The 24,688-nt window shown below is 44.1% G+C and overlaps 2 protein-coding genes across 2 annotated transcripts; both read left to right on the top strand.

The window, feature by feature from the left end:
* Positions 1-8,164: 8,164 nt before the first annotated feature.
* LOC128907844 (gallinacin-10-like) lies at positions 8,165-8,704 on the top strand. Its single transcript, XM_054197186.1, has 2 exons — positions 8,165-8,320; positions 8,568-8,704. Exons 1-2 carry the CDS (start codon positions 8,263-8,265, stop codon positions 8,702-8,704), a joined length of 195 nt encoding a protein of 64 aa, XP_054053161.1. The 5' UTR covers positions 8,165-8,262.
* Positions 8,705-16,984: 8,280 nt separating this feature from the next.
* LOC128907761 (gallinacin-9-like) lies at positions 16,985-21,088 on the top strand. Its single transcript, XM_054196980.1, has 3 exons — positions 16,985-17,143; positions 19,307-19,436; positions 20,747-21,088. Exons 1-3 carry the CDS (start codon positions 17,086-17,088, stop codon positions 20,760-20,762), a joined length of 204 nt encoding a protein of 67 aa, XP_054052955.1. The 5' UTR covers positions 16,985-17,085; the 3' UTR covers positions 20,763-21,088.
* The last annotated feature ends 3,600 nt before the right edge of the window (positions 21,089-24,688 follow it).

Here is a 24,688-nt window from a genome sequence, read left to right as displayed (position 1 = left end):
AGAAATGCAGCCCCTAATGCTTCTAGCAAGTCTTGGCCTTTCCAAAGGTCATTTGCCTGGCAGTGTCTGGCTCATTACCCAGGAGGAATCCCATCCGAGGAGGGGGAGGTTGAGGTGGTGCCGTTACAGGCATGTTTTCCCAGCAAAGTCATGCACGGGGGAGCGGGAGCTATTAGCCGTGGGTGGTTCTGTGGAGACCTTTATGCAGAAGGCTGGAAGTGTCTCTCTCAGCTGCTGTGGGGTTGGGTCCCTGCAAACTGCCTTGAGCATTTTGCCAACTTCAGCAGATGAAAATCAGATTGGCTTATGCCTTGTAGGTGTGTCTGTGAACAAGGGAGTTCAAAAATTAACAGCTTAATGGTTTCCCTTTCCTTTCGAGGGACTCTTACAGGTTGGCCTCTGCAGGTGCTGCAGCATCAGTCCTCTTTCCAGCTAAGATTGGATCAAGCTTCATCCCCCAGCATGGGGACCAGAGTGGTGGGGAAATGAATGGGGATAGGGAGATGGGGAGATGAAATAAGGAGAGAGGCACTCTCTTAACGGAGTTATAAACTGTGTTAAAAAAAAAAATAAAGAAACTCAACAGGGAAGGAACCTAAATTCTGAGACCCAAAGTAAAAGTCAGCTTTGGCGGTTCTCAGAGTGACACTGAGAGTTTTTGTGGGGAAGGGGAAGGGTGGTCGGAGATGGGTTCTCTTGTTGGCCTTTGTGTCTCACTGATTTTCATCTTCCATATCCTGCAGCACTTCTTTAAGTACTTCTTTATTTAAAGCACTTCTTTAAATCTTTACCAGATCTACATGATGCTTCCAGAGGCTCACCTGATAGATGCTTATCCATCCTTATCCTCAAAGAGATATTTAAGGGATGGAGACAGCAAATATTAAGGAGAAGCTTAAGGTCATCTCCCTGGCCTCTAAGAAACGGTATAGTCATATATGGAGGTGTTTTCAACGCAAAAAGGGCACAATTGCAGCAAGAAAATTTACTGAAACTTGTCTTGAACTAGAAATTGGGAGGTAAAAATTTTGGTGATGAGGACACAAGGAAAGAGCTCTTCGTCCCCAGCCAGGCTCTGTCCCTTTTCTTCCCATCCCCAGCAGACGTAGCCCACTGGGTGGCGGAAAGCAAATACTGCATACACCTCCAGCCCCTGTGTGTATTACACAATGCACTGATTAGTTCATTGGAAATTGATTATGTACTTGATTACGTCATGGTTTACATAACTGGGTTTTGCCTGTTATATTGACCTCAGAAGATGTGAGCTGCTTTCCAGAGGGCTAGAAATTAAGTAACTAAGTAAATTGAAATAATTATGTATTTATTATAAGGGAGTCCTCCAGGTGGCTTGTTTTCTTTGTTCTTTAAAGGGTTACAATTCAAGTCATCTTTTATAATTCCATGGACATATTTGGTTTGTTAGGCTAGTGATGCATTTTCTATTAATATTATCCCTGACTGTGTGTCATCTGTTCAAGTAGAGATCTGCAATGCTTGCCTTCCAACGTGGGTTTTAGATGTCACTAATCACCATGACAGGCACAGTGAGGAAACCCTGTGCAACTCCAAACTTTAATCGGGACACCGACCTGCGTAGAAGAAAGTTGTCGTAACCCCAAATTGTTTATAGCACGGGAAAGATTGCTAGCAGCAAGGCAGAGGGGCATCCAAGACAGCTGAGCTACGAGGAGGGGCAAGGGGGACAGTTGCTCAAGCACCTTGTTAAAGGCTCACTCGCAATTGGTGCAAAACCAGACAAATATGAACACGTGTAATACAATTAGTTGCAAATACAGCCTGGAAAGCTATACTTCTGTACTAGTAACAGCACCTTTCCCTAGGTCCTGAGGTCCTATGGCACGGTGTGACCATACCCATATTGTGCAACTGGCTTGGCCTCCAAAGCAAGGTGACCACATCAGACTGCCTCCTGCAATAGTTCCTAGCCAGGCCTAATCATTGAAACATCCCAGCAATTTTTGGCAGAGAGTGAGTAGGGGCTAAAACTGCCAGGGCTGTTCTAATAATTTAATATTATGGATGATCAAGTTTCAGTGATCATGTCCTGGCAGTGTTTAATCTGTTTGTACAGACACAGAGAAGTCAGCTGAATCACTCTTCAGGCTCTACTAACTGTATTAGCTGCAACTCGATAGGTTATAATGAGATTTTGGGTGTAGCAGACACAACAGACTTGTCTATTACACATGGAAACAAGCATGCATACGCAGGTGAAGGTCAATGCCATGCTGACTTGTCTGATATATATGGTTCCAGTTCTTGTGGCTGCAGCATTAGCTGCAAAAGGAGCCAAAGGATGTCCAGTGGTTTTATTTTTTATGATGATGGTGCCAAAATCAACAGAAACCCACCCAACACACCATAGGAGTAGACATTGAGAGCTACCAGGCTGGTGAGGGGTCTGGAGACCAGGGCATATGAGGAGAGGCTGAGGGAGCTGGGCATGTTTAGCTTGGAGAAGAGGAGGCTGAGGGGAGGCCTCATTGCCCTCTACAACTCCCTGAAAGGAGGGTGGAGAGAGGTGGGGGTTGGCCTCTTCTCCCAGGTGAATAATGACAGGACCAGAGGAAATGGTCTGAAGCTGCGGCAGGGGAGGTTTAGATTAGATATGAGGAAGAATTCCTTTACTGAAAGAGTGGTCAGGCACTGGAACAGCCTGCCCAGGGAGGTGGTTGAGTGACCATCCCTAGAGGTATTTAAGAAACATCTAGCTGTGGCACTTCAGGGCATGCTCTAGTGGCAGAGATTGTAGGGGTTTTTCTTGTGTGTGTGTATGGTTGGACTCGATGATCTCAAAGGTCCTTTCCAACCATGAAGATTCTACGATTCTATGATTCTATGATTTTGGTGCTGCACAGAGGGATGTGTTTAGACACTGCTCACTGCCTAATAAAAACACTTCTGGTGTTTTAGTTTGTCATCAACTGCACAGCAATTCTTAAAAATTAAAGCTTCTGTGCTATTTCATGTGATACTTTCCTTAATCCCTTCCAGGAAAAGCATCAGTCCATCAGCATTATTGACGTGTGACAGATCGGGAAACTCATCATGCAGAACCAGAGAAGTACTAGTCTTTTCTCCATACCATAATGGAGATCCTGCCTCCTACTCTTCTTCTCCAACGCTGATTATTATTCCTTCTCACCCACATCTCTATAGAGGAATCTTCCTTTTGCGTGGGCTTTAGAGGCGCAGAGAACATTACATTCGCTATGCTGATTTTCAGCGTTGTCATGTAAAGGTCTATTTGATGTTGACTCACTGTACGGATTGCAACATGAGGACACACGCAACTGAGATCAAAGCAGCCAAGGGTAGATAATAATTGACTAGGTTCCCAGACTTCAGCATTGCAGCATCCCTGAAGCTTACATGCACAGAGACTCTGCAGCCTCCTCTTCTGCCCACCTCAGGTTTGTGCCTTTTCAGTGATGCTAGGAAGTCTCTCACACCTCAAGATTCTTTAACTGCTGTACTTCCTCTAAAAAGTTTAAGAAGTTTCTCTAATAGAGGACCATTCTAGTTATCACAAGCACAGTGAGGACGGATGGAAGAACAGAGGTAAAATGCGCCTGGTGGTCTTTGCTTTGAGCCTTGTGCGCCCATTTAGACCATGTGAAGTGCCATGAAGCTCTCTACTGGCAAGTCCCATGTGGGAATATTTTACACAAGAGCAAAGTGTATAGATTTGGCACTTCAGGGCATGCTCTAGTGGCAGAGATTGTAGGGGTGGCCTCTGTGTGTGTATGGTTGGACTCGATGATCTCAAACGTCCTTTTCGACCATGAAGATTCTATGATTCTATATTAGAGGATTTATACTAACATAGGTCCATGAATGAAGCAACATCAGCCCTCATGTTCCCATCCTCATTGTACCCTTAGCAAGGCTGTCCCAAAGGATATCCTGTGGGTTGGCATGTTAATAAATGGACGTGGCAGTGGTCGTGACTACACATGGATTTGCAGATTGATTGATCTGAGCTCCTCCTTCCCTGAACTTTGAGTGATATGCCTATGTGTCAAGAGATGTAAGATGCAACGGAGAAGCATGTTGAATGCCAGCTTCACCTATAGCTACCTGCGCAGAGGTGCAGAGAGTCCATGTCTCTTACCACCAGCCATCTGCAGTCAGCTAAGGGACAGAAACACCCCATTGCTTACACTGCAAAGGAAAGAGTTGTAAATTTGATTGGCATTGATTTCTTACATAGAAAAGTGTAAAAGAAGAATAGCCAGCTACAAAAGCAGGAAAACCCAAATGCATTTGGTCAAATTTCCCTGTGTGTACATGGTGATGATGATAAAATGAACTTAAGGTTTCAGTCTATATTCTTTTATCTTGTTTGCAAAGTCTTGGAAGCGTCAGTCAAAGGGCAAAATTGAAGAACATATTATTATCATAATTAATCAACTAATGGGTGACTAATGGAAGACGAAGCACTGCAAACATAAATCACTCTTCATGTATTGCAAAGATTTGTGCCATAATAAGAAAGCCAGGAGAATACTGAAGTATGTGCTAACATGAACTCGGTTTAAATGGCACATAAGCATATGCTTTCCTAAATAACCATGTGCCTATGGGGTTTTAAAGGAATACTTATAGTTAAAATGGCAAAATCAAGTCCTACAATTGTCCAAATGCATGTACACCATTATAAATAACCATTTTCAAAAGTATAATAGACCTTAGACTCTAAAAACCAACTTTATTAGCCATCAGCTGTTGTGCTTAAGAGAACATCTTTGAGAAAATGTTGAGGCAAAATGCAATCAACACGAGATATGGTGCTCTTTATGAACTATTATGGGAGGCAGTTTGTCAACCAAGAAGGGAAGAAGAGGAGAAAAACACCTACCTTGCAGAAGACCGAGAGATCTACTCAGTCACTGGGTACTCCTTTATCAGGATAAGGTGGTGTTTGCAAGGGTTGGCGCCACTCAAAGAATCACAGAATCACAGAATGGTAGGGGTTGGAAGGGACCTCTGGAGATCATCTAGACCAACATTCTGCCAGAGCAGGGTCACCCAGAGCAGGTGGCACAGGAACGCATCCAGGTGGGTTTTGATTGTCTCCAGAGATGGAGACTCCACCACCTCTCTGGGCAGCCTGTGCCAGGACTCTGCCACCCTCACAGGAAAGAAGTTCCTCCTCATGTTTAAGTGGAACTTCCCATGTTCAAGTTTGTGCCCGTTACCCCTTGTCCTGTCACTGGGCACCACTGAAAAGAGCCTGGCCCCATCCTCCTGACACCCACCCTTTCAGTATTTATAAGCGTTGATAAGATCCCCCCTCAGTCGCCTTTTTTCCAGACTGAAAAGACCCAATTCCCTCAACCTTTCTTCATAAGAGAGATGTTCTAGTCCCCTAATCTTCTTCGTAGCCCTTTGCTGTACCATCTCCAGCACTCCTCCCAACACCAATTTGCTTAGAAAAATTTCTTTGGGGTAGGTACCTACAACTTTGAGTTCCCAGCTCATTTCTGGAGCTTAACGTTTCAACAGAGATCTCCAGGACTCCTTCCTGTCCCTGCTACCACGGGACACAGCTCCATGCACACGTTCCAGCCCCAGGTCACTACTGTACTGCACAAATTGCTCTGCTCCTCAGGTGTTTTATACAAGTTTGGCCCGGTTTTGAGAAAGCAGCTTGCACCTGTCTGTCTTTGTTGTTACTAGGAGTCAAAGTCATGGAATTTTCCTATTGCTCTGAATGACATTTTCAGGCTGCCTGTGCTAGCAGGGATTGAAACGTTCCTCACTTTCCTAGAGGGCTACTTACCTTCTGCAAGAAATAAGGTTATTCAGCAAAATCTATGAATGCTATGGCAATTTGCACCACTGAAATTTAAACAATTTGACTCTGATAACAGATTTATTCTGTTCCACCAGTGGAAAAGAGTACAGCCCTGAAAGCGAGTGGAGTTTGTTCAAATACTGCATGTGATAGCAAAGAGTAGTCACCACCTTCCCTAGTGACACATTCAGACTGTATTTGGGGAAAACATTACTCCTCCCTAACATGAACTATTTATGGATAAATTAGTCCTCAAAAAACACGCTTTCATTTGCAAAACATTACAACACTGTTGTCTTATCTAAATAAAAGACAGATGGGGGAAACTTATATTTCAATGGGTCTTCCTCCATAAAAATAAAAGGTGTTTGTTTCCTGGTTTCTTCATGTTCATGTTCAAGTTAGGTGTCTGTCTCTCTGTAAGGGTGTCCCACTGACAACTCACTGAAAGAGAAAAGAATCATAGAATTGTTTTGGTTGGAAGAGACATTTAAGATCATTTAGTCCAACCACAAACCCAACACTGACAAAAACCATCGCTAAACCATATCTCTAATCACCACGTCTACCCGTATTTTAAATACCTCCAGGGATGGGGACTCAACCACTTCCCTGGGCAGCCTGTTCCAATGCTTGATAACCCTTTCAATGTAGAAATTTTTCCTAATACCCAACCTAAACCTCCCCTGGGGCAAATTGAGGCCGTTTCCTCTTGTCCCATCACCTGTTACTTGGGAGAAAAGCCCGACCCCCCCTGTCTAACCCCTCCTTTCAGGGAGCTGTAGAGAGCGAGAAGGTCTCCCCTCAGCCTCCTCTTCTACAGGCTGAACACCTCCAGCTCCCTCAGCCGCTCCTCACAAGGCTTGTGCTCCAGACCCCTCACCAGCTCCGTTGCCCTTCTCTGGACACGCTCCAGCCCCTCAGTGTCTTTTTGTGGTGAGGGGCCCAAAACTGGGCACAGCACTCGAGCTGGGGCCTCACCAGTGCCCAGTACAGGGGAACGATCACTGCCCTGGTCCTGCTGGCCACACTATTGCTGATACAGGCCAGGATGAGAGGAGTGACAAATCAACTGTCCTCTCCACTAGAAATGGGGAAAGCTGTAGAGATGCTGGCAAAAAAAAGGAGATAATTTCCAAGGCAAGGGTACAAAAAAGGACATTCTAGAGTGCTTGACATTTCCTGGTTAATTAGATTTTATGAGTGGAAGAGGGAAATCAGTGTTTATCTTACTGCTATTCGCTGCATACACACTTCAACTCACCTTGTTGCTACTTTCTCAGCTGCTTAAGCTTGCCCGTTAGTATGCAGATTAAGCATAAACATTGGTAATGTTTTCATCCTACGAATAATTCTTAGAACAAAAATACCATTAACTCTGAGTTAAATATAATAAACGAGGTAATAAGGAAGCAAATCACTGAACCAGAATGCCAGAGCTAGAACTGCAGAAATGCCTGGATTTTGACAGATTAACCTGTTTATTATGTGTGATGGTATTTGGGCAAAGGGAGGATTCCCATGGGTGCAAAGCTCTTGCAGCCATTTGACACCTACAAGCCCAGAATGTCGTGAAGAACCTTCAGTGCTTTGATCCCCTTGACCAATGCTTCTCGGAAAATTTACAGCCATGGGGATCATGTTCTGAAGTGAAGCCCCAGAAGATGTTGCACTTCAAGGTGTTATGTCGGCTGAGATTCTTATGGAATCAGACCATTCTTCCCAACCTTTTGGGGCAGTATGAGGGGAAACAAAAGGGGACATCAAAAGTTGGTAAAAATGCAAAGCACTCAAGATGGGATGTGAGAATTAAAGGAGGGAAAAAGCTTTGTGTCAGCCCTCTGCAGTGGGTGAGGATGTCCTGAAACCTGTTGAAAAAGTGACAAAGCAAAGTTGCATCGTCTCACATGTTTCCCAATGCTTTCCTCTGCCTTTGACATCATCTACCTGGTGCCAGGGATGGGGAGATGGGAGACAAAAGGTTACATGACTTGTCAGCGAGTGATGGATCCAGGGTCAACAGTGGGAACAGACTCCAGTGCTGGCTGACTCCCAAGTCCTCTGCCTGACCCATTCCCGCACCTGTGTTGGAAACTGGTCTGTAAGAACCAGGGGAATCAGCGTGGCTCGGCGGAGCTTGGCTGATGGTCACATTATACAACTGTCTGGCACGGTCAGTGGAAATTCACCCTTGGGGATTGCAACATGTTCGCTGCGCGTTTCATTGCAACCCACGATAAGGGGGATAACCAGTCTGCTTTCCAGAAGGTTGGTTGCTGTTACTTATTGACAAAGCACTCAGCCATCAAACTTGCACAATCCCGTGTGCCCTATAAATACCAGCTGCCTTTCCTAGCTTCTTCCTCAAACAAATTGCATCCTTCGTCGATCTTCCAGACGCTCTTCAGGGGCACGCAGTCCACAACTGACTAGCAACCATGAGGATCCTGTACCTGCTCTTCGCTGTCATCTTCCTCCTCTTCCAGGCTGCTCCAGGTGAGAAGCAAAGTAAATCCTACAAAGAAAGAAAGGGCTTGTAAGCAGAAGTGTGTGCATGGGAGGAAAAAAACAACCACCAACTAACAGGCAGAATTTGATGCTGTTGGGATGGTGCTATTGCAGTGGATGGGACCAAGTATATCCGTGCCCGTGATGGCTGCCTTCCTAAAAACGCCACATATTCTTGTATATTTACCCATCATAATTTTAGACTGAAAATTGACAATTTAATGTCTTCCCACAGGTTCAGCAGATCCTCTTTTTGCTGACACCGCAGAGTGCAGGAGCAATGGAAATTTCTGCCGTGCCGGGGCATGCCCACCCACCTTTGCTGTCTCTGGGTCGTGCCACGGGGGGCTGCTGAAATGCTGTTCAAAGTAAGTGCCGCAGGACAGAAGGACGCCCTTCAGAGGGCACTTCTGTCCTTCCCTTTTATCTATTGTTTCTTTGAATAATATGCACAACTCCACGGGGCTTGCAGGGCTGTTGTTTGTGAGAAAGTCCAGGTGGAAGATGAACATGTGTACAGCACAGATCTGTGTCTAAGGAGACAATTCAATTTGATGGAAGTTATGTATGACAGTAAAAGTTCAGGAGGGTCTAAATTTCCCAGAATTCATTATTTTTCACTTTATTTTAATTTTTGATCGGGGAAAAAAAAGAAGTTTTTTCAAGAAATTATTAGAAGAATATTTCTCACAGTATTTTCACCCAGCAGGGGAAACAACGTGTCATTCCTTCCTCTGTTCTTTTCGATTTCCAAAATTACCTAGAAAATTGAATTTTAAAGGGGAAATATGTTCACAGAATTCTGCTTCTCATTCTCTTCTCATATCTCCTTCCTTCCACCACCACTGTTCAGCTCTTAGAAAGGTGAAGAAGAATGAATATCTTAGTGACTGCAGACAGCTGGGTGTGCATTTCACTTTTGACTTTGGAGACCACTTTCTAAAAATGTCTGGAGTTTCCCTGATAGCAAGATTTTTTCTTTCCTTAAGGTTTTGAACATGCTTTGAGGGAATGCATTTCAGTTTACGATAACACATTCTCCTCAGCCATTTAATTCTTACAACAGTTTTGTTCAGCTGATTGCCATGTGCTGATCATTGCCATCTGCAGTAACTGTCTATCGCATACACTAAATCTAGTAGCAAATTAGGAGACGTTCCTGTGTCCTTTGGGGAAAAGGACAGGTGTGATGACAACTCATCGCAACAGATGTTCAGTCAGATCCTCAGCCATTGATGAGAGCAGGCAGAACCCGGTTCAAAACAAAGGGAGAGCTCAGATCTGTATTTTCTGAAATTTTCAGAACTCCTCTTTCTGTTATTTATAGCATTGCCAGGGTTTAAAGGTTCCCAGAACTGAAGAAAATGTGATGAGATGGCTCAAGGGAAGAAGTTTCATAGTATTTGTTCAGCACTTGGGGATCCTCAGTCAGACAGTGGTTTCAGGAAACCACAGTCATCCCAATATTAGGACATGTTTGTTGTCAGGAGATTAAGATGCTAAGGAAGCATCCACTTAGGAATTCATGAAAGTAAATGGTACAGAAGCAATCTATTATTAGATGATTTTACAAAGGAATGATGTGATCCCTCAGACTCTGTGAGTGATCATTCTCTTTAGGAAGCAATTTCTACTGATAGCAAGTAGACTGTTAGGAGCAGATGGCAGATCTCCAACATCTGGTTTCTGTATAAACATCTGTTAGGCCTGATCAAAGGAGAATTGGGGCTGGGAAAGGAACAAGACCTCTTACATTTGGTTCCAGGTGTAATTTTTCTACAGAAACACTCTTTCTCAGAAGAGTGTACCCATATGTGATATTGATGGATGCTAATGTTAGGTTTAAAACTCTTCCTATTGAGCAGTTAGGTTTTCAGCTGGGTTGATCCATACTGCAGAAGAAGTTGAAACCAACATGGTATTCTGAGGTACTTCCAGCTGGGGATTCAACCTGTGAGGTGCTTGAAAAGAAATCTTTGAAATTAGACACAAAGGGTTTAATTCAGCAAGTTAAAATGAGATGTTTAGAGGCATTTGAGATGCCTTGGAGTATTTAAACCACATATACATATCTGGCTGAGATAGCTCATGACCTATGGGAAAACATTGCTTTTCAAAAAAGATGACTGGTGACCAAGCAGATACCCCAGAGCTCTTCAAATGGCACGAGACGTGTGTGATTCAGTAACTAAATCAAATCCCCAGTCTTTATTTTGGGGTGAGCTGAATCAAAATGTTATTACTATTGGTAATATAATGAGTTTTCCAGTGACCACAGTTCTTGCGGACTGGATGTCTGCAGACCCAGACACCCAGCACACATGGGAACCCTTCCACGGAGGCATCTAAACACAGTTTTTTAAACCTGCAGGCAGAACCCACCCTGTACATTTATTCTGAAAGTAGTTAGCAGGTATTGAGGTTTTTAGAGATTGAGTTTAGATTACGCTTCAGCAAAATAACAAGACCCTTTTTAACCTTACAGGATTTCAGCGAAATAAGAAGATAAGGCTTTCCTGGATCAGTGTCCTTGTACCAGCAACATTTCCACTGCCTTGAGGAGGTGATTTTGATGGATTCCTCCTCTATCTAAACCCTCCTGCAAATGAGCATTGAAAGAAGCTTCCAGAAGGCACGTCCTGTTAGCACACCGCTTCTGGAGATCCAGGTTTTTCCTCGCTGAAGTCACTCCCTTTTTTGCTTTTAATACACAAGCCACTTTGGCACCTTGGCCACCTATTCCAGCCTACCTCACAGGGAAGTTTGGATGTTCAATCAGTTCTGGTTCATGCAGCTCTTGGAGGATGTGAAGCAATATATATATTATTATTTTACTCACACACAAAAATAAATGTCTTCTCAAACCAATAACTGTGATCTTTTATTCTTACTAACAGTAATTTTCTCTGTGCCTTTGACTCAAGGCTCATTGAGTCATGCAACCTTTTTACACTAGTAAATCTGTGCAGTCTCACATATTCCCAAGTGACTTGGAAAAGGGAATGGCTAAAACAGCAACCAGTTTTGATGATGATACTAAAGTATTCAGGATGCCGAGACTGAAAGTTGAGTGTGAAGAACAATACAAGCAACTCTTGATAGCGAGTGATTGGATGAAAAAATGGCAATCAATAAACACCTCCAGTATTGCAACCTTTATATACATATATAATTTTTTTTATATATATATATTTACATACATACATACATATGTATGTAAATATATATATTCATTTGACTTCATAAACACAGCACAATCTGAACTATCTGGGGGGGTCTGATGGTGTCTGAACTATCTCTACTCAGAAACAAGATTTGGGGTGATATATAGACTGTTTTTGAAAACATAAGACCTGTGTTCAATAGCAGTCATGAAAGTCAATTAAATGTCCTGTTTCATCCAGCAGTACTGGTGTAGCCACGAGCTCGATAGTACTAATAATGCAAAACCGAGGTGTTTTTCATTGTTTCCTCCAATAGCTACAGATGCACAATCAATTTCTTTTCTCCCATCACGACTAGTCATGGAAGCAAGAAGTCCGTTTTTTGGAGTCAATTTCCTACACCTATTTCAAAAGATGTTTGGGCAACACAGGGCTGATTTCATCCAGATGCATTAGAAAAAAAAATATATTATTTTCCCCATGGCAACTGGAGACTGTATTTAAGTAATTTAATTGATCCCCATGTATCTGAGTTTGGAGCTGTATCAAGGCAAGAAAAAGAGATGCTCCTTCCTCACAACTGTAGCCATTCTTTTTTCCTTTTTTTTTTTTTTTCAATCTAGAGTCTGAAAAGAACCCAAATCAAAACCACAAAGGAAATGCAGAAATCAAAAAGGGCAAATTAACCCAGAGGTTGTGCAGCATTTTATTTCTTTCTTCTTGTCTTAACTTCCCCACTAAAAGCAAGGAAAAAAATAAATCTCTTGACTTCTGCAGTTTTTGGTTCTGTCAAATGAGGTTAGATCACTTTCTTCTGAATTGACATCTACAACAGCACCATACTCTGTAAGTGTTAAATGACACACAAGGGCCACATATTCCACCTACTTCTGTGGTTTCTTGGGCAGAAAAGGCCTGAGGATATAGCATTAACCCATGTTTGAAGCTCCCTCGAGTAATCTGCCTGACTGGAGTAATCTTGCATTTATATCAGCAACTAAAATGTCTAGGGACAGTATTCTGGTGAAAAGAAAGACTACTCACCAGATCTCTTGGAGTCCAAAATAAGATGGTTGCATTGAAGATGTGTACAAGAATTGTTCCTGGTCTATGCTAACCCCTGAACCATGCCCAGGATTTGTTCAGGAAACGTCTAGCCGACCCACTCCTAAGCTATCCCAAAGATCTTGATAACATTTAAACAGCACGCTAATCATTTAGCAAACACGTCTCACGGCCCACAGCCTAGTCCTGTTCTGCTTCCTACTGCATGGATGATCTGTTCTCCATCCCTCAAGTTTCTCCTGAAAAACATCTCTGACATTGTCTGGATAAATTTAGGACAGACTGAGCCTCAGATTTCCCTCCTGTCCCAAGAAAACACATCTCTAATATATAAGCCATACAGGCATTACTCCAAAGAGGATTTTTTCCACTTCGGTCTAAATGCTGCACCTCATGTCCATCAAGGTCTTTTGTTTCACCCCAGCAGCCACCCTCACTGCCACACATGGGTAACTTCGGGCTCATTCTCCTATTTTTGCCCAATTTATGTGGAGCCCCTTGAGTCTATATCACCTCTGCACTCCCCATGTTCCCTGAGTGGAGCGTGGAGTTGGCCTCGTGCAGGATGGCTCACACAGCTCTCCTGAGTTGATGGCATTACACGGGCCTGCTTCTTTCACGCCAGTTTCCTGGCTTCTCTCACACGCTTACCACTAAGAGTTCTTCCCAAGAAGTTCCTCATGTCATGTCTATTGAGAACTTCACTCCTACCATTGTTTTTTTTTCCCTTGGAGGGCTGTCAGGAAGGCAGCTGGAACCAAACTCTTTGATGGTGCAACTCAAGCTATGGGAGAAAAGAAATCTCTTGACTGATGTACACCTTTCAAAGCTAATGCGGGACCTCAGAAAACCTCCTCCTTGCTCAGCTCAAGAATGGATCAATTTTCAAAATGATGATTGGGATATGGACTTTCCAAAAATTTGCTGATCAGTGACTTCTTCCCCTCACAGCTCTCTTCCTTGGCAGGGAGACAGATTGGAGATGGTCCCATGGCTGCACTTGGACTGGCACTTCAGTTGCTGGGACTGGAGTTCCCTCCCTAGTTGCATGCATGAGCGGCTGCTATCAAATGTTCCATCAAGGGGAACGAACATTGTGTACCTTCCACCCGCTGTCATCTTCATGTGTCTGTGAAGGTCTGTGCCTCTCACCATCATTTTTCCCTTGTGTTTAACTTTGGGACAGGGGAACTCAACACCACTTCTTGCTGACACCTGTTTGTTTACTCCTAGACCATAGGAGATTTTCACTAAATTAATTCTCCCCTTCTGTTCTGCCAGATTAGCTGCCCATCAGTTGTAATTAAAAGCAGGGATTCTCCTTCAGGTCCAAAGACTTTCCTTGCCTAGCAGCCCAGAAAACAAGTGGCAATTTCCCGAGCTGAAAAGGCAAATAACAAACAAACAAGCCCCCTGAAGGAACAGTGAGCCAAAGAGTCGCATTTACTCTTTCTGTGTCTTCGCAAGGACAAAATCCCCCACCCACTCCTTTGCTGCCAGGTCAAGTATTAACTCTAACAGACACCTCAAGATCAACAGCTTCCCATCAGTAACAGCCCTACTGCTTTCTCTGCATGCTGGTGACCGTTCGCATCTTCTCCTGGTGCTCAAGGAGAAGGAAGAAGTGGGGCACCTTGCCCAGGCTCCCTTTCCCCAGTGCCAAGAAGCCTTCAAGGGGGTTGTTATCATCCCAGGTGTCTTTCTCTTTCCATGGAGGGAGCCTGGACCTGACACAAACATTGCTGCTGCTCTCCAGCCGGAGCTGGGGGAGGGAGGTGAGGAGGATGGGGCTGTTCCCCCTTCCTCTCCCCATCGTTGTTTGGTTCCAAAGAACATTGAACAACGTGTGACGCCATGGGCCGACCCCAGCAGGGTTTGCTCAGCAGCTTCACTCCCCAAAACAAACACCCCTGCCCCTTCTGCTTCCTGGGACAGGCAGAGGGAGAATTATGCAAGGAGCAGACAAGCACATTTTCCTTCTCCATTAAATCCTGTTATTTTTGCAAGCAGCTTCACCCTTAATGGCTTGCCTAATGCTGGCCATGTTTTATGATCACAGACTGCCCCTTTCTTACTCTCTTTTTGGCCACACTCTGTTTTCAGAAATGGAGCTGGTGTTTTGGGTTGTGGGGTTGCGTCTCTGTCCTTGTGCAAAGATCAGAAATCAGAGAGCTGGTGAATGTTCTCAGTGGCTTGCTTAAAAAAAAAAATCCAGCACACACACAGATGGCGTTTTATCATAAAAGACAGACTCCTCAAAGCCTCTTTTCTCTCATTCAGAAGGAAAACAGGAGAGAGGACAGAAGATTCCTTCCTCATCCCCTGCCTGAAGCAAAAGAAAGAGGCAACACGGTACAGAACACAATGAGGTGTAAATGATTTCACCTCGTGTACCCCTCATCTCCATGGATGGGGTCAGTGGAGACACCAGCCTGCTTAAGAACCTGTGTCTCTGCCTCAGCCACTGCTCTGGAAAACGTGTGTGAAAATACATGGCCTTTCCCTAGACCGCCACTGCCCAACCCAGTCCTCACAGCTCCCTGGCAGAGGTCTGTAGCTCTGTTTTCTCATCACGTTCCTAAGAACTTAATCACTTATTGGGTCAACCCACCACTGGCAGTCAGGGAGGTGCAAAGGGAGGGAGATGTGGGCTTGATACCCCCAAGCATCTCCTGGATCTTGTGCCCATCACATAAGGCAGACAGATATGAGGCTGCTCCTCCTTCCCTTGGACCTCAGGGGGCCATGGCAGTGCTACCAGGTCTATCTGTCCTGCCAGCATTGCATAGTTTCCCAACCTGTTGATTAGAGACAACAATTCATGAAGCAAGGAAGAGAATTTGGCTTCTTTGCCACCTGCCTCCTCTTGTCCCTGCTCAACCTCCTTATCTGTCCTCCACCGTAAAGAAGATTTTTGCTTGTTTCTGAAATACTAGTCCTGACAGAGTGAGATAATGTGTTTTTTCACAAACTGAAGCCCAGACTTCATTCCTCACACTCAATTTGTAGCAGCCAGTTTATCAGACACAGACCTCCCTGTTCCCTGCATCCAGACATGGCTCACCTCCTGCTGTTACGCTCCGTCGCTTCAGTTTACTGCTCTCACTGAAGCAGTAAAAAATTAAGCACCCTTATGACTTGATTTCTTTAATGATTCTTGGTTTATACCGTTTGCAAAAACCCCCACACTTGCAGTGTTTACGTGTCTCAGGAGCGGCATTTCTTGGAGACAAGTACAAGTATTAAGAGTGCTGCTCAAAGCTCTACAAAGCTCTGCTCCATGTTATATATGGCTGGTCCTTCACATGCATGAAGTAAAAATTTAATTTTTTTTTTTTTTTTTAAGATACAAGACAGGTTACAAGGTGTTAAGAGATGTGGAGACATCACACACAAGCAGATTTGGCACGTTGAATCTAAGAAATCAGAAAGAGAGATGTGATTGTCTTCATAATCATGTCAGGGAGGTGTCTAGCAGCAAGGGAAAATGTTCTTAAACTGAGGTCATTTTGGGTAGAGAATGAGTAGGTTTAGACTCTCCACAAAGGCTAGAGGTTGGAAGACGGTTCACACCGTCAGAGCAGAGTAAGGGAATGCAGTGCCCGTAGCAGCAGTGAGACACATGACCCCACTGTTTCCAGGAGAGAGCTTAGCTCATTGCTGAATGGGAATTGGGATGCAGTCTCCTGTGACAGCGCGGCACAACACACAGTGGTGTCCAGTCCTTTCTATCTAATGACTTTCTTCAAGATTTGCTACACATCCATGGCTCAAGTTCCAAGTACAAGACCCAGAGGGAAATTGAGTTCTGAACCATGTTAGAAAAAAGTCTGGGAGAAGGAGCTACTCCCATGTCTGCAGATTTCAAAGCCAGGAAGGAGAATGTCCACAACCCTTTCACCCCTACTCTGCCTCCCTCAGCTGCAGCCCTACAGCTCTGATCCAAGCAAGGACTGAAGGTCTGATCCATTCCTGCACACAAGGAGGACGGTCTCTTGCCTCCTTGTTTCACACAGCCTTGAAGCCAGCTTCCCTGACTTTCCTACGCTCATTGTGCCCGGTGGCTGAGGGAGGATAGCCTGTCACAAGACCGTGGCCAAGAGCCATGGGGCATTAGCAGTTCTGCGTGGTTTGCAGTATTGCAGATGACAGGAACCCACCTCCCTTCTCCTCCAATCCTATGTCTCCTCCCCGGGTGCAACCCACCAGCTGACATGGGGCATGTGAGCAGAGTGATTTGGCTGCTCAGGTCAGCTAGCTTGGTTTGGCCATTGCTCAGGTCAAGCATCTTCTAATGTGCTAGGTTGCAACATCTTCATACATCACCAGTCTCCACAGTAACAGGGCAATGAACTCGCTGTTCTTCAGACAACCGCTTCTCCGCCCCCTTAGCTATCTGCACTGCTCCATCCCAGAGCCTTTATAAGTACAGGGACTAGCCGTCTTCTGTCTCGAACACCAGCTTCTGTCCATCGTTGAGTATCCTCAGACCTGCAAAGACTATCCTACTACCAGCTGGCAGCCATGAGAATCCTTTTCTTCCTCGTTGCTGTTCTCTTCTTCCTCTTCCAGGCTGCTCCAGGTAAGACAGAAAATAGATGTGATGGAGGCTAAAAGGGTGGATGTGCACAGAAGTCCATTAGAGCCCAGTGCTGAGGTTCAGATTACCTCTGTGCTCTTGGACTCCATGCCTTTCATATTAGAAGTCCACTTCCTGAGTCATAATTCTAATCTTTAAACTATAGATTTGAAGTCCTCGATAGTGTTACTCATGGTCTCTTTCTAGCCCTTTGCATCTTGTGTTCCAGTTGCATGATGACATGATGGAAAAAAAGATGCTTCTGTGTATTAAGGCAATTCTTAGGCTGATACTTGAGATGCAACCCTGCAATGTGAGAGCTTTCTCTTCTCACATTCACACCCACACCTCCTGACCATGTATTCGAGATTAGTAGATCTCCTATATTTTTGGAAAAAAAGTAGTTGTGATTGTGGGTCATCGCCTGAACTCTATACTGTCCATGTGCATTGGGTGGATTTAGAGCACGTGCATCATTTCAGGCTGTTTAGGGGACTTCAGAGAAGTTTAAGCTATGTCCATCCTTGCTTTGGTTTGCAGCAGACTCAAATTTGTACCTACTTCCCCAGACCAGCAAATGTCTGCCTGTTCAAAGAAGAAATGTAGAACCACTTAGGCCAAAAGCAGACACCTGTAGGAGCTTCAGACAAAGCCTGTACTACATTGGATTGCTTTCTTGGACTTTTCCTTTTTTATGCATCACAAAAAGTATTCTCTATTTAAGACAACCCGTGACCCCTGAGATGGCTGCAGGGCTGGTGCAGTTCCAGTAGAGTCTATGGGAAAGGTCAATAAGTATTTTATATCTCTTCATAAAGACTTACACACAAAAAAGGTACATAACACTATAGGGTTTTTTAACTTAGGGGGCAAGGGAAACTGAGGTCTAGTGATGTCTTTAGAAATTAACAATGCACAGTCCTTGAATATGTGATTTAGAGAAAAGACTTGAGAACCACTGGGACAAATTGGTTGAAATGTGGCAAGTCTAATTTAGAATAAAGCTTGCATGCCTTTCGAATTAAGGATAGAGTCCGATTTGATGACAGGCATGGACTGAGCTAGGCACAGAAAGTACTGGGTGAGATGATCGGGTTTGTGCAAGAAATTCAGGCAGCTGGTAAGGGCCTCTTCTGCCTCTTAAGTGCACAGATATACAAGACTTCAGGTGATATAAGAGATCCATTGAAATCATACAAAAATAACACAATCTGAATCTCAAGCTGAACATCCCAGTGGGAACAAGTAATGTTCAGCCTGTAAATACTCTGAACCCCAACTTGGGGCCGCCTTTTCAGCTGGGATAAGCTCAGGCAGATCCCATGATGATGATGATGATGATGATGTAGCTACAATCTTTCCCACCACCAGAACATGTGGCCCTCCAGTTCCAAACATACCAGCATGGTAAAACCAGCACAGCATCTAGATAAACCCTGTACAGTACCAGTGACAACAGTCACTGACTCTATTTTATGGTGTATATTTAAGTTTATAAAACATTTTAGTTGGGCAGATGTTAGTCCCATTGGTTTGGCTGCGATTACAATTTATCTTTTCTGAAGTTTTATGCCATCCGTGGTAGCCATTCCATATTTTCCATGCTAACACAGCGCACAGGCTTCCTGTGAGCATTCTGCTCACCCTCACAGAGCTCCCTGTGAGGAAGCTATTCAGGGCAGGAGATAAAGATTATGAGTCAGAACTATGCTTTATGTTTGCTGAAACGTGAACTGAAAGTTTGAAGAAACTCAGTTAGGACATTTTTATTTGAATATCATCACTTTTGTTTCTGAGAGTAATGTGAGATTAATGTTAAAAATGCATTTTTCTGTGTTTCCAATGGCTTTTTCATGTAACGTAGTATTTCTGTGTGTAACTGGAATGACAAGCAAATGTCTCCAGGCATGATGCCAAGGAATCTGGCAGTTAGCTTTGGGTCACTAACGGAGAGATGCTGGCATTACAGCCTGCTCTTCTGGTTAGCTTGCATTTCATATGGACATACAGACCTTAAGAAGGTGTGATCGGGTTACCCCAATCACAAACCCGGCACCATGGCAGCAAACCACATACCGCACCAGGTAAATCTGATGCCTCGACTTTCCAATCCTCTGCCTTGACAAATGAACATGAATTTTCCCTTGTTTGTTTTTTTTTTTGCAGCTTACAGCCAAGAAACTTCTGACACCTTAGCGTGCCGGCAAAGCCGGGGCTTCTGCTCATTTGTTGCATGCTCTGCTCCTATGGTTGAGAGTGGGACCTGCCGCGATGGGAAGCTGAAATGTTGCAGATGGTAAGGACGAATTCCTCCAGAGGAATGCTGCTGCACCAAGAGCAAACACACTTAATGGGCTTTTCCCCATTTTTGGCATGAAAGAGGCCACCTTCTCCAGCCTCCCACACCCTCCAAAAACCAACTTGAATCGTTGGGATTTGTGTCTGGTAATAAAAAGGCAGAGCCTTGTGGTGTTAAAAATGCCAGGCTGCTTTCTCCGAGAAACCACAGGGAGGATTTGGTGATGAGCAGGGAGGGACCTGGAGGAGCCGTTTTCTCCATCGGCTTGCTGAGACCGTACCTCAGCTGTGACACTAATGCAGGTTTGAGCTCACACTTAAGCCTATGCCCTTTGAATCTCCATGTCCCTAATAACATCTAATACCGCTAACACCATATCACATATTGCTAATAACTTCTTCCAGCATGAGTCTGGTACCAGGGCAGAACCAGCTCATGCTCAAACTCTGCCTCTACTAAGCAGGGTGGACGCACCTGACTTGAGACAAATCTGAGGACTCCCCCTGAGTCCACACAGGCAGCAGTATGGGGCTTTGCATTACCAAAAAACAAGGTTACTGGCACAGAATAACCATTAAACAAGCCAGGACTCATGTCAGGGATGCAGTTCTCCAGACTCTATCTGGTGCAAAGTGCCAGATATTAGACCAAAGTGCCACGGGAGGTTATCCACCTTCTAGGAATAAAATATTTTTTCATCAGCACCGGTGAGAAAGCACCTGCATCTATAGGAGATATCCCATGTGGATTGATGCCGTAATATGCCATGGTCCAGCTCTGCAGTTGGTGGCATTTCATATCGAAGGCAGTGTAAAAAATCTACCCCATTTTGGACCTCATACATCTTTTTTTTTTTTTTTTTATTTTGCTTTTTGTTTCTGCGAGACTTCATGCTGAAGAATGCAAAAAAAAAAACAACACAAAAACGTGAGAAGCCTTGTCACCTTTTCTCATTGAAAAAAAGTCATGGAGGCCGTGGGTGCAAGTGAGAGGATCACCCACTTTGTCTTTATTCCTAAACTAGTTTTATTCTTAAACTATGTTCTGGGAGGTATTCTGGGTCTTCAGCAGCTGCAGATGAGTAGCTGTGGTGTGTGCTGCGTGATAACGTCCACATCCTCCATTTCATCTGGGTTATCTTATGGCCAGAAATTCAGGTCAGGGGTCCAGATCACAAGGATCTCTGGTAGGCTTTAACTCCATGTGTTACCTTATGTCCACAGTAGCCTGAGATGGCAAGGTATAATTGACTTTTTGGATGGAGATAGATGGACTAGCTAAGCACCTGTTTTTTTTTGTCTTTGCAGGACACCCAGTTCCTAAAACTGACACCTCACTGGCCACATGACAAGAGCTCGGGGCATCTGAGACATCTCCCATCTTTTGACATCAATGGATCCCAGCCTCGGTGCAAACCTGGGGAGTCTTTCCCATGGAGGTGAAGACCCTTAGGAGCACAAGAAGATCTGAGGAGGAGTTCTTGTACCCTGATAAAGAGATTTGCAGCTTCAATTCTAATAAAAGCAAGTCACTGTGAAACCACATTGCTGACATTTGCTTATGTATGTCAGGGTGGTTTTTGCTTTTCTTATTGTCTATAAAAATCAACCTGTAAATTAAGTTTATTTAACTAAATTAAGTTAATTTAAGTGAATGTGTCATTGACTCCTGTTAAATCGTCCTGCAGAGTGCCTGCGTTGCGGCCATTTGTGTGGCAACATATTTATTAATAAATCAAGAAGCACTAGAACCCATTCCCTCTGCCATCCCAGCCCGAGACACCGGGGTTCAGGAGACAGGTGAACTCCACCGCTCCTCTACAAGGCTGCATCTGCTTGCCCAACTTGAAGTGCTGGGGAGGGGAATGCAGAGAAACCCCAGGGTGGCCAAAGACCAACTTCTTTAGGTCTTGAAAATGCCTCACCACATTCACTCATTGTGCTCCTGCTGCCTCTATTTAGTCTAGACCAGCACCATGTTAATGGAAATTTACTCCTCTGGATCCTAAAATATTTATCACTGCGCTATGCTGTCTGGTGGCAGTAGGTTGTGTGTCCATCAGCCTGGAGTGCCTGTTACCAGGGATAGACGCATCCCCTGCTTCCCTTCCCCATCCCTAACATCCCAGAGCGCTGACGAGAAGGTTAAAAGGATTTGAGATGAGGGATAACAAAAAGTATCCATGCTCTCCATGCCACGAGCTGTTGTGGATGGTTTTAGGACTGCCATGGCCCCTGGACGTGGTCACTTTGTGCCAGCTTTCTACTTGTCTAATCACAGTGTGTTTGGAGGAGTTATTCTTGATTGTTACTGGTCAACTTAATGATGAACAGGACCAGGCCATGTGGATGGCCACGTGGATGACCAGGCCATGCATGTGGATTCGGTTTCCTCTCCTCTTCCTGGAAAAGTTTACCACAAGGCACATGTCACACTGACCCCTGGTGAGATGAGAGCCAGATCTTCCAGCAAAAACACACACCAAGACAATTCCTCACAGGTGTAAGGGTCAGACATCACGTCTTCCAGAGCAAGTTTATTAAAATTTATGGACATATGTAGACTATGAAATACGAACACCCCAGCTGAGCATTCACTGTCTCCTGGAGACTTTGTCTTCTAGGGCTAATCACATTATTACTATAAAAGGAAAAGAAAATACTGAGTGTCTGTTCTGAGGGACAGAGGAAGAACCTGCCCTGCATCCTCTCATGAGGACAGACTTCTGCATGTTGGTGATCTGCTATCTGGGGTAGATGTTGGTGGCCGCAATGCAGTTTCAACAGAAAAAAAAAACATTTTCGAAAAAAGAGAAATATTGTTCTTTCCTGGGTGGTTCAAGAATTGCTTTTGAGTTTCTTCAGGTCATTTTGTTTGTGGAGTTTTCTTTCAGTTGTTATAAGTGTTTTGACGTGTGCGTGTTAAATGCATATTTTCAGCTCAAACCTCCAGATTTTTCAATGGGATAATGCATGTCCTAAACTGCCAGAAGCTCTGAGATGCCAACGTCACTAATCATACTGCAAAAAAGGAAAGAAACTTTCAGATTTTGTACTTATAGCCAGGCAAAGATTTGAACAAGAAGCACAGAAGCAACTGAACGAGCATCAAGAGCTGATATTCCTGGAGAACTCATCAATTCTTAGTAGGATATTTATAGTCCTGCCGATGATGACTTTTAAACATTAATTGTCTTTTTATTTTTTTTAATCATGAATTGCCAGGTCTCAGTACCTGAAGCTTCCCTCTCATCTTAAAATCTCTGGTCTGGAGAGGGATTTCTCTATATACATCAGCTCGTCATGCTTTTTTTTTTTTACATCTCCTCTATCAATATTGAACAAAGTTTAAATAAGAGCATCTAACAGAAAGAAGGAGCAGAAAATGAAATATTAGAATCATTGTGGATATTTGTTTCTGCAGTTTTGGGTTGGAGTAAACATATGGGCTGAACTTTAGGATTCTAGTATGGAATTCAAGAAAAAATAAGACTTTATGGTTTGGTTTGTTTTTTTGTTTGGTTGGTTTTTTTTGTCTAAAAGGGGAAAATTATGGAACTGGAGAAAACGTCTAGCAGAACAACATGACTTTCAGGTTGTTCTTCTGACTGTGAGACCTGGCAGACTGTGCAATGTGGAACATGCAGGTTTCCTATGAACCCGACGCTGTCTCTGGACAGTGGGCACATCGGGAGACGTGTCCTTTGAAACCAGTATAACTCAGCATGAGCAGTTTGAGCCAGCTAATGGGAACAGGGTAGAAAAGAGTTAATTTCTAGCTAATTATTTATCTCTGCCAGATCTGTGATCTTTCCGGTGAGGCACTCGAGCTACATCATTAATGAGGAAACTAGTGAGGAAATCCTCAGGAAATCCCATATCTGAGTGTACAGAGTCTCTGCTCCCTTCTCAGCTTTCACTGGAGGTGTTTCCCATCTAAAAGGCAGGCTTGATGTGTGAAAGTGAATAATAAACCCATTCCCCCAAGAAACACTTGATCTTCATCCAATCCATAACTCACCACAGTCCGACAGCAAGGGACCCCTTGCTGGCAGCGTCCGAAGGACCTCGTGTTGGGTAGAGGACAGTGGTCGGGGGAACAGGTACCCCCAGCCTGTTTGCATTGCACTTCATTATTAGGTGCACGCATGAAACCTGCACACAAAAAAAAAATCCCAGAGCCTTGATTTTCTTTCACAAAGAAGACTAGGAAAAAAGTAGGGTTATAGCATGACACCAATATCAGAGTAGAGCAGACCCTCTACTCCGCTCTGGTGAGAAGCCACCTGGAGTACAAGAAAGTACAATAAAGATATGAACCTGTTGGGGCAGTTCCAGAGGAAGGCCAAGAAGATGATCGGAGGGCTGGAGCACCTCTCTCAGGAGGAAAGGCTGAGAGAGTTGAGGTTGTTCAGCCTGGAGGTCTCCGGGGAGACCTTATTGCAGCCTTTCAGCCCCCTTAAAGGGGGCTTATAAGAAAGATGGCAACAAACTTTTCGGTAGGGCCTGATAGGCTTGATAGAAAAAGGGGTAATCATTTTAAACTAAAAGAGGGTAGATTTAGACTAACTATAAGGAGGAAACTTTTACAGTGAAACCTTTTACAGTGAAACTTTTACAGTGAAACCCTGTTGCCCAGAGAGGTAGGAGATGCCCCATCCCCAGAAACATTCCAGGTCAGGTTGGTCAGGGCTTTGTGCAACCTGATCTAGTTGTAGATGTCCCGGCTCATTGCAGGGGTTTTGGACTAGATAACCTTTAAAGGTCCCTTCCAACCCAAACTATTCTATGATTCTATGATTCTGTGAATATTCTAGTCTGCCTGTAGACTGGCCCCATCCGTACCATTAAATTCCCTTATTTTCCAAAGTGGGAAGGTTCAATGCATCCAATGGACCCAGCTGGCATCTTTTCATTGCTAAAGTCTTCCCAACACGCTGGCATCGCTAGCTGGTCCAGGACAAAAGGGACTAAACCCCATTTTATTTCCATTTCTATTTGAGGTTCTCCATATTCACAATCTTCCCTCTGCATTTCCTTTGATTTTATGTAGCTCTTACCTAAAGTGCCTTGGAGCATTAAGAGAAGAACAGCAAAGAAAAGGGAAAAGATCTTCATGTCCGAGTTCAGTGCCACCAAATACAACAGCCACTAAGAAAAAAAACAGAAAGAGGTTATGCATTTCTCCTACATTTGTCATTAGCTAATCCAAACACTCTTTATGACATGTAAGCTGCAATTTGTTAATAA

Source organism: Rissa tridactyla, chromosome 3 (assembly GCF_028500815.1).
Source record: "Rissa tridactyla isolate bRisTri1 chromosome 3, bRisTri1.patW.cur.20221130, whole genome shotgun sequence".
Classification (NCBI taxonomy): Eukaryota; Metazoa; Chordata; class Aves; order Charadriiformes; family Laridae; genus Rissa; species Rissa tridactyla.
This window is presented reverse-complemented; position numbering and strand designations above follow the sequence as displayed.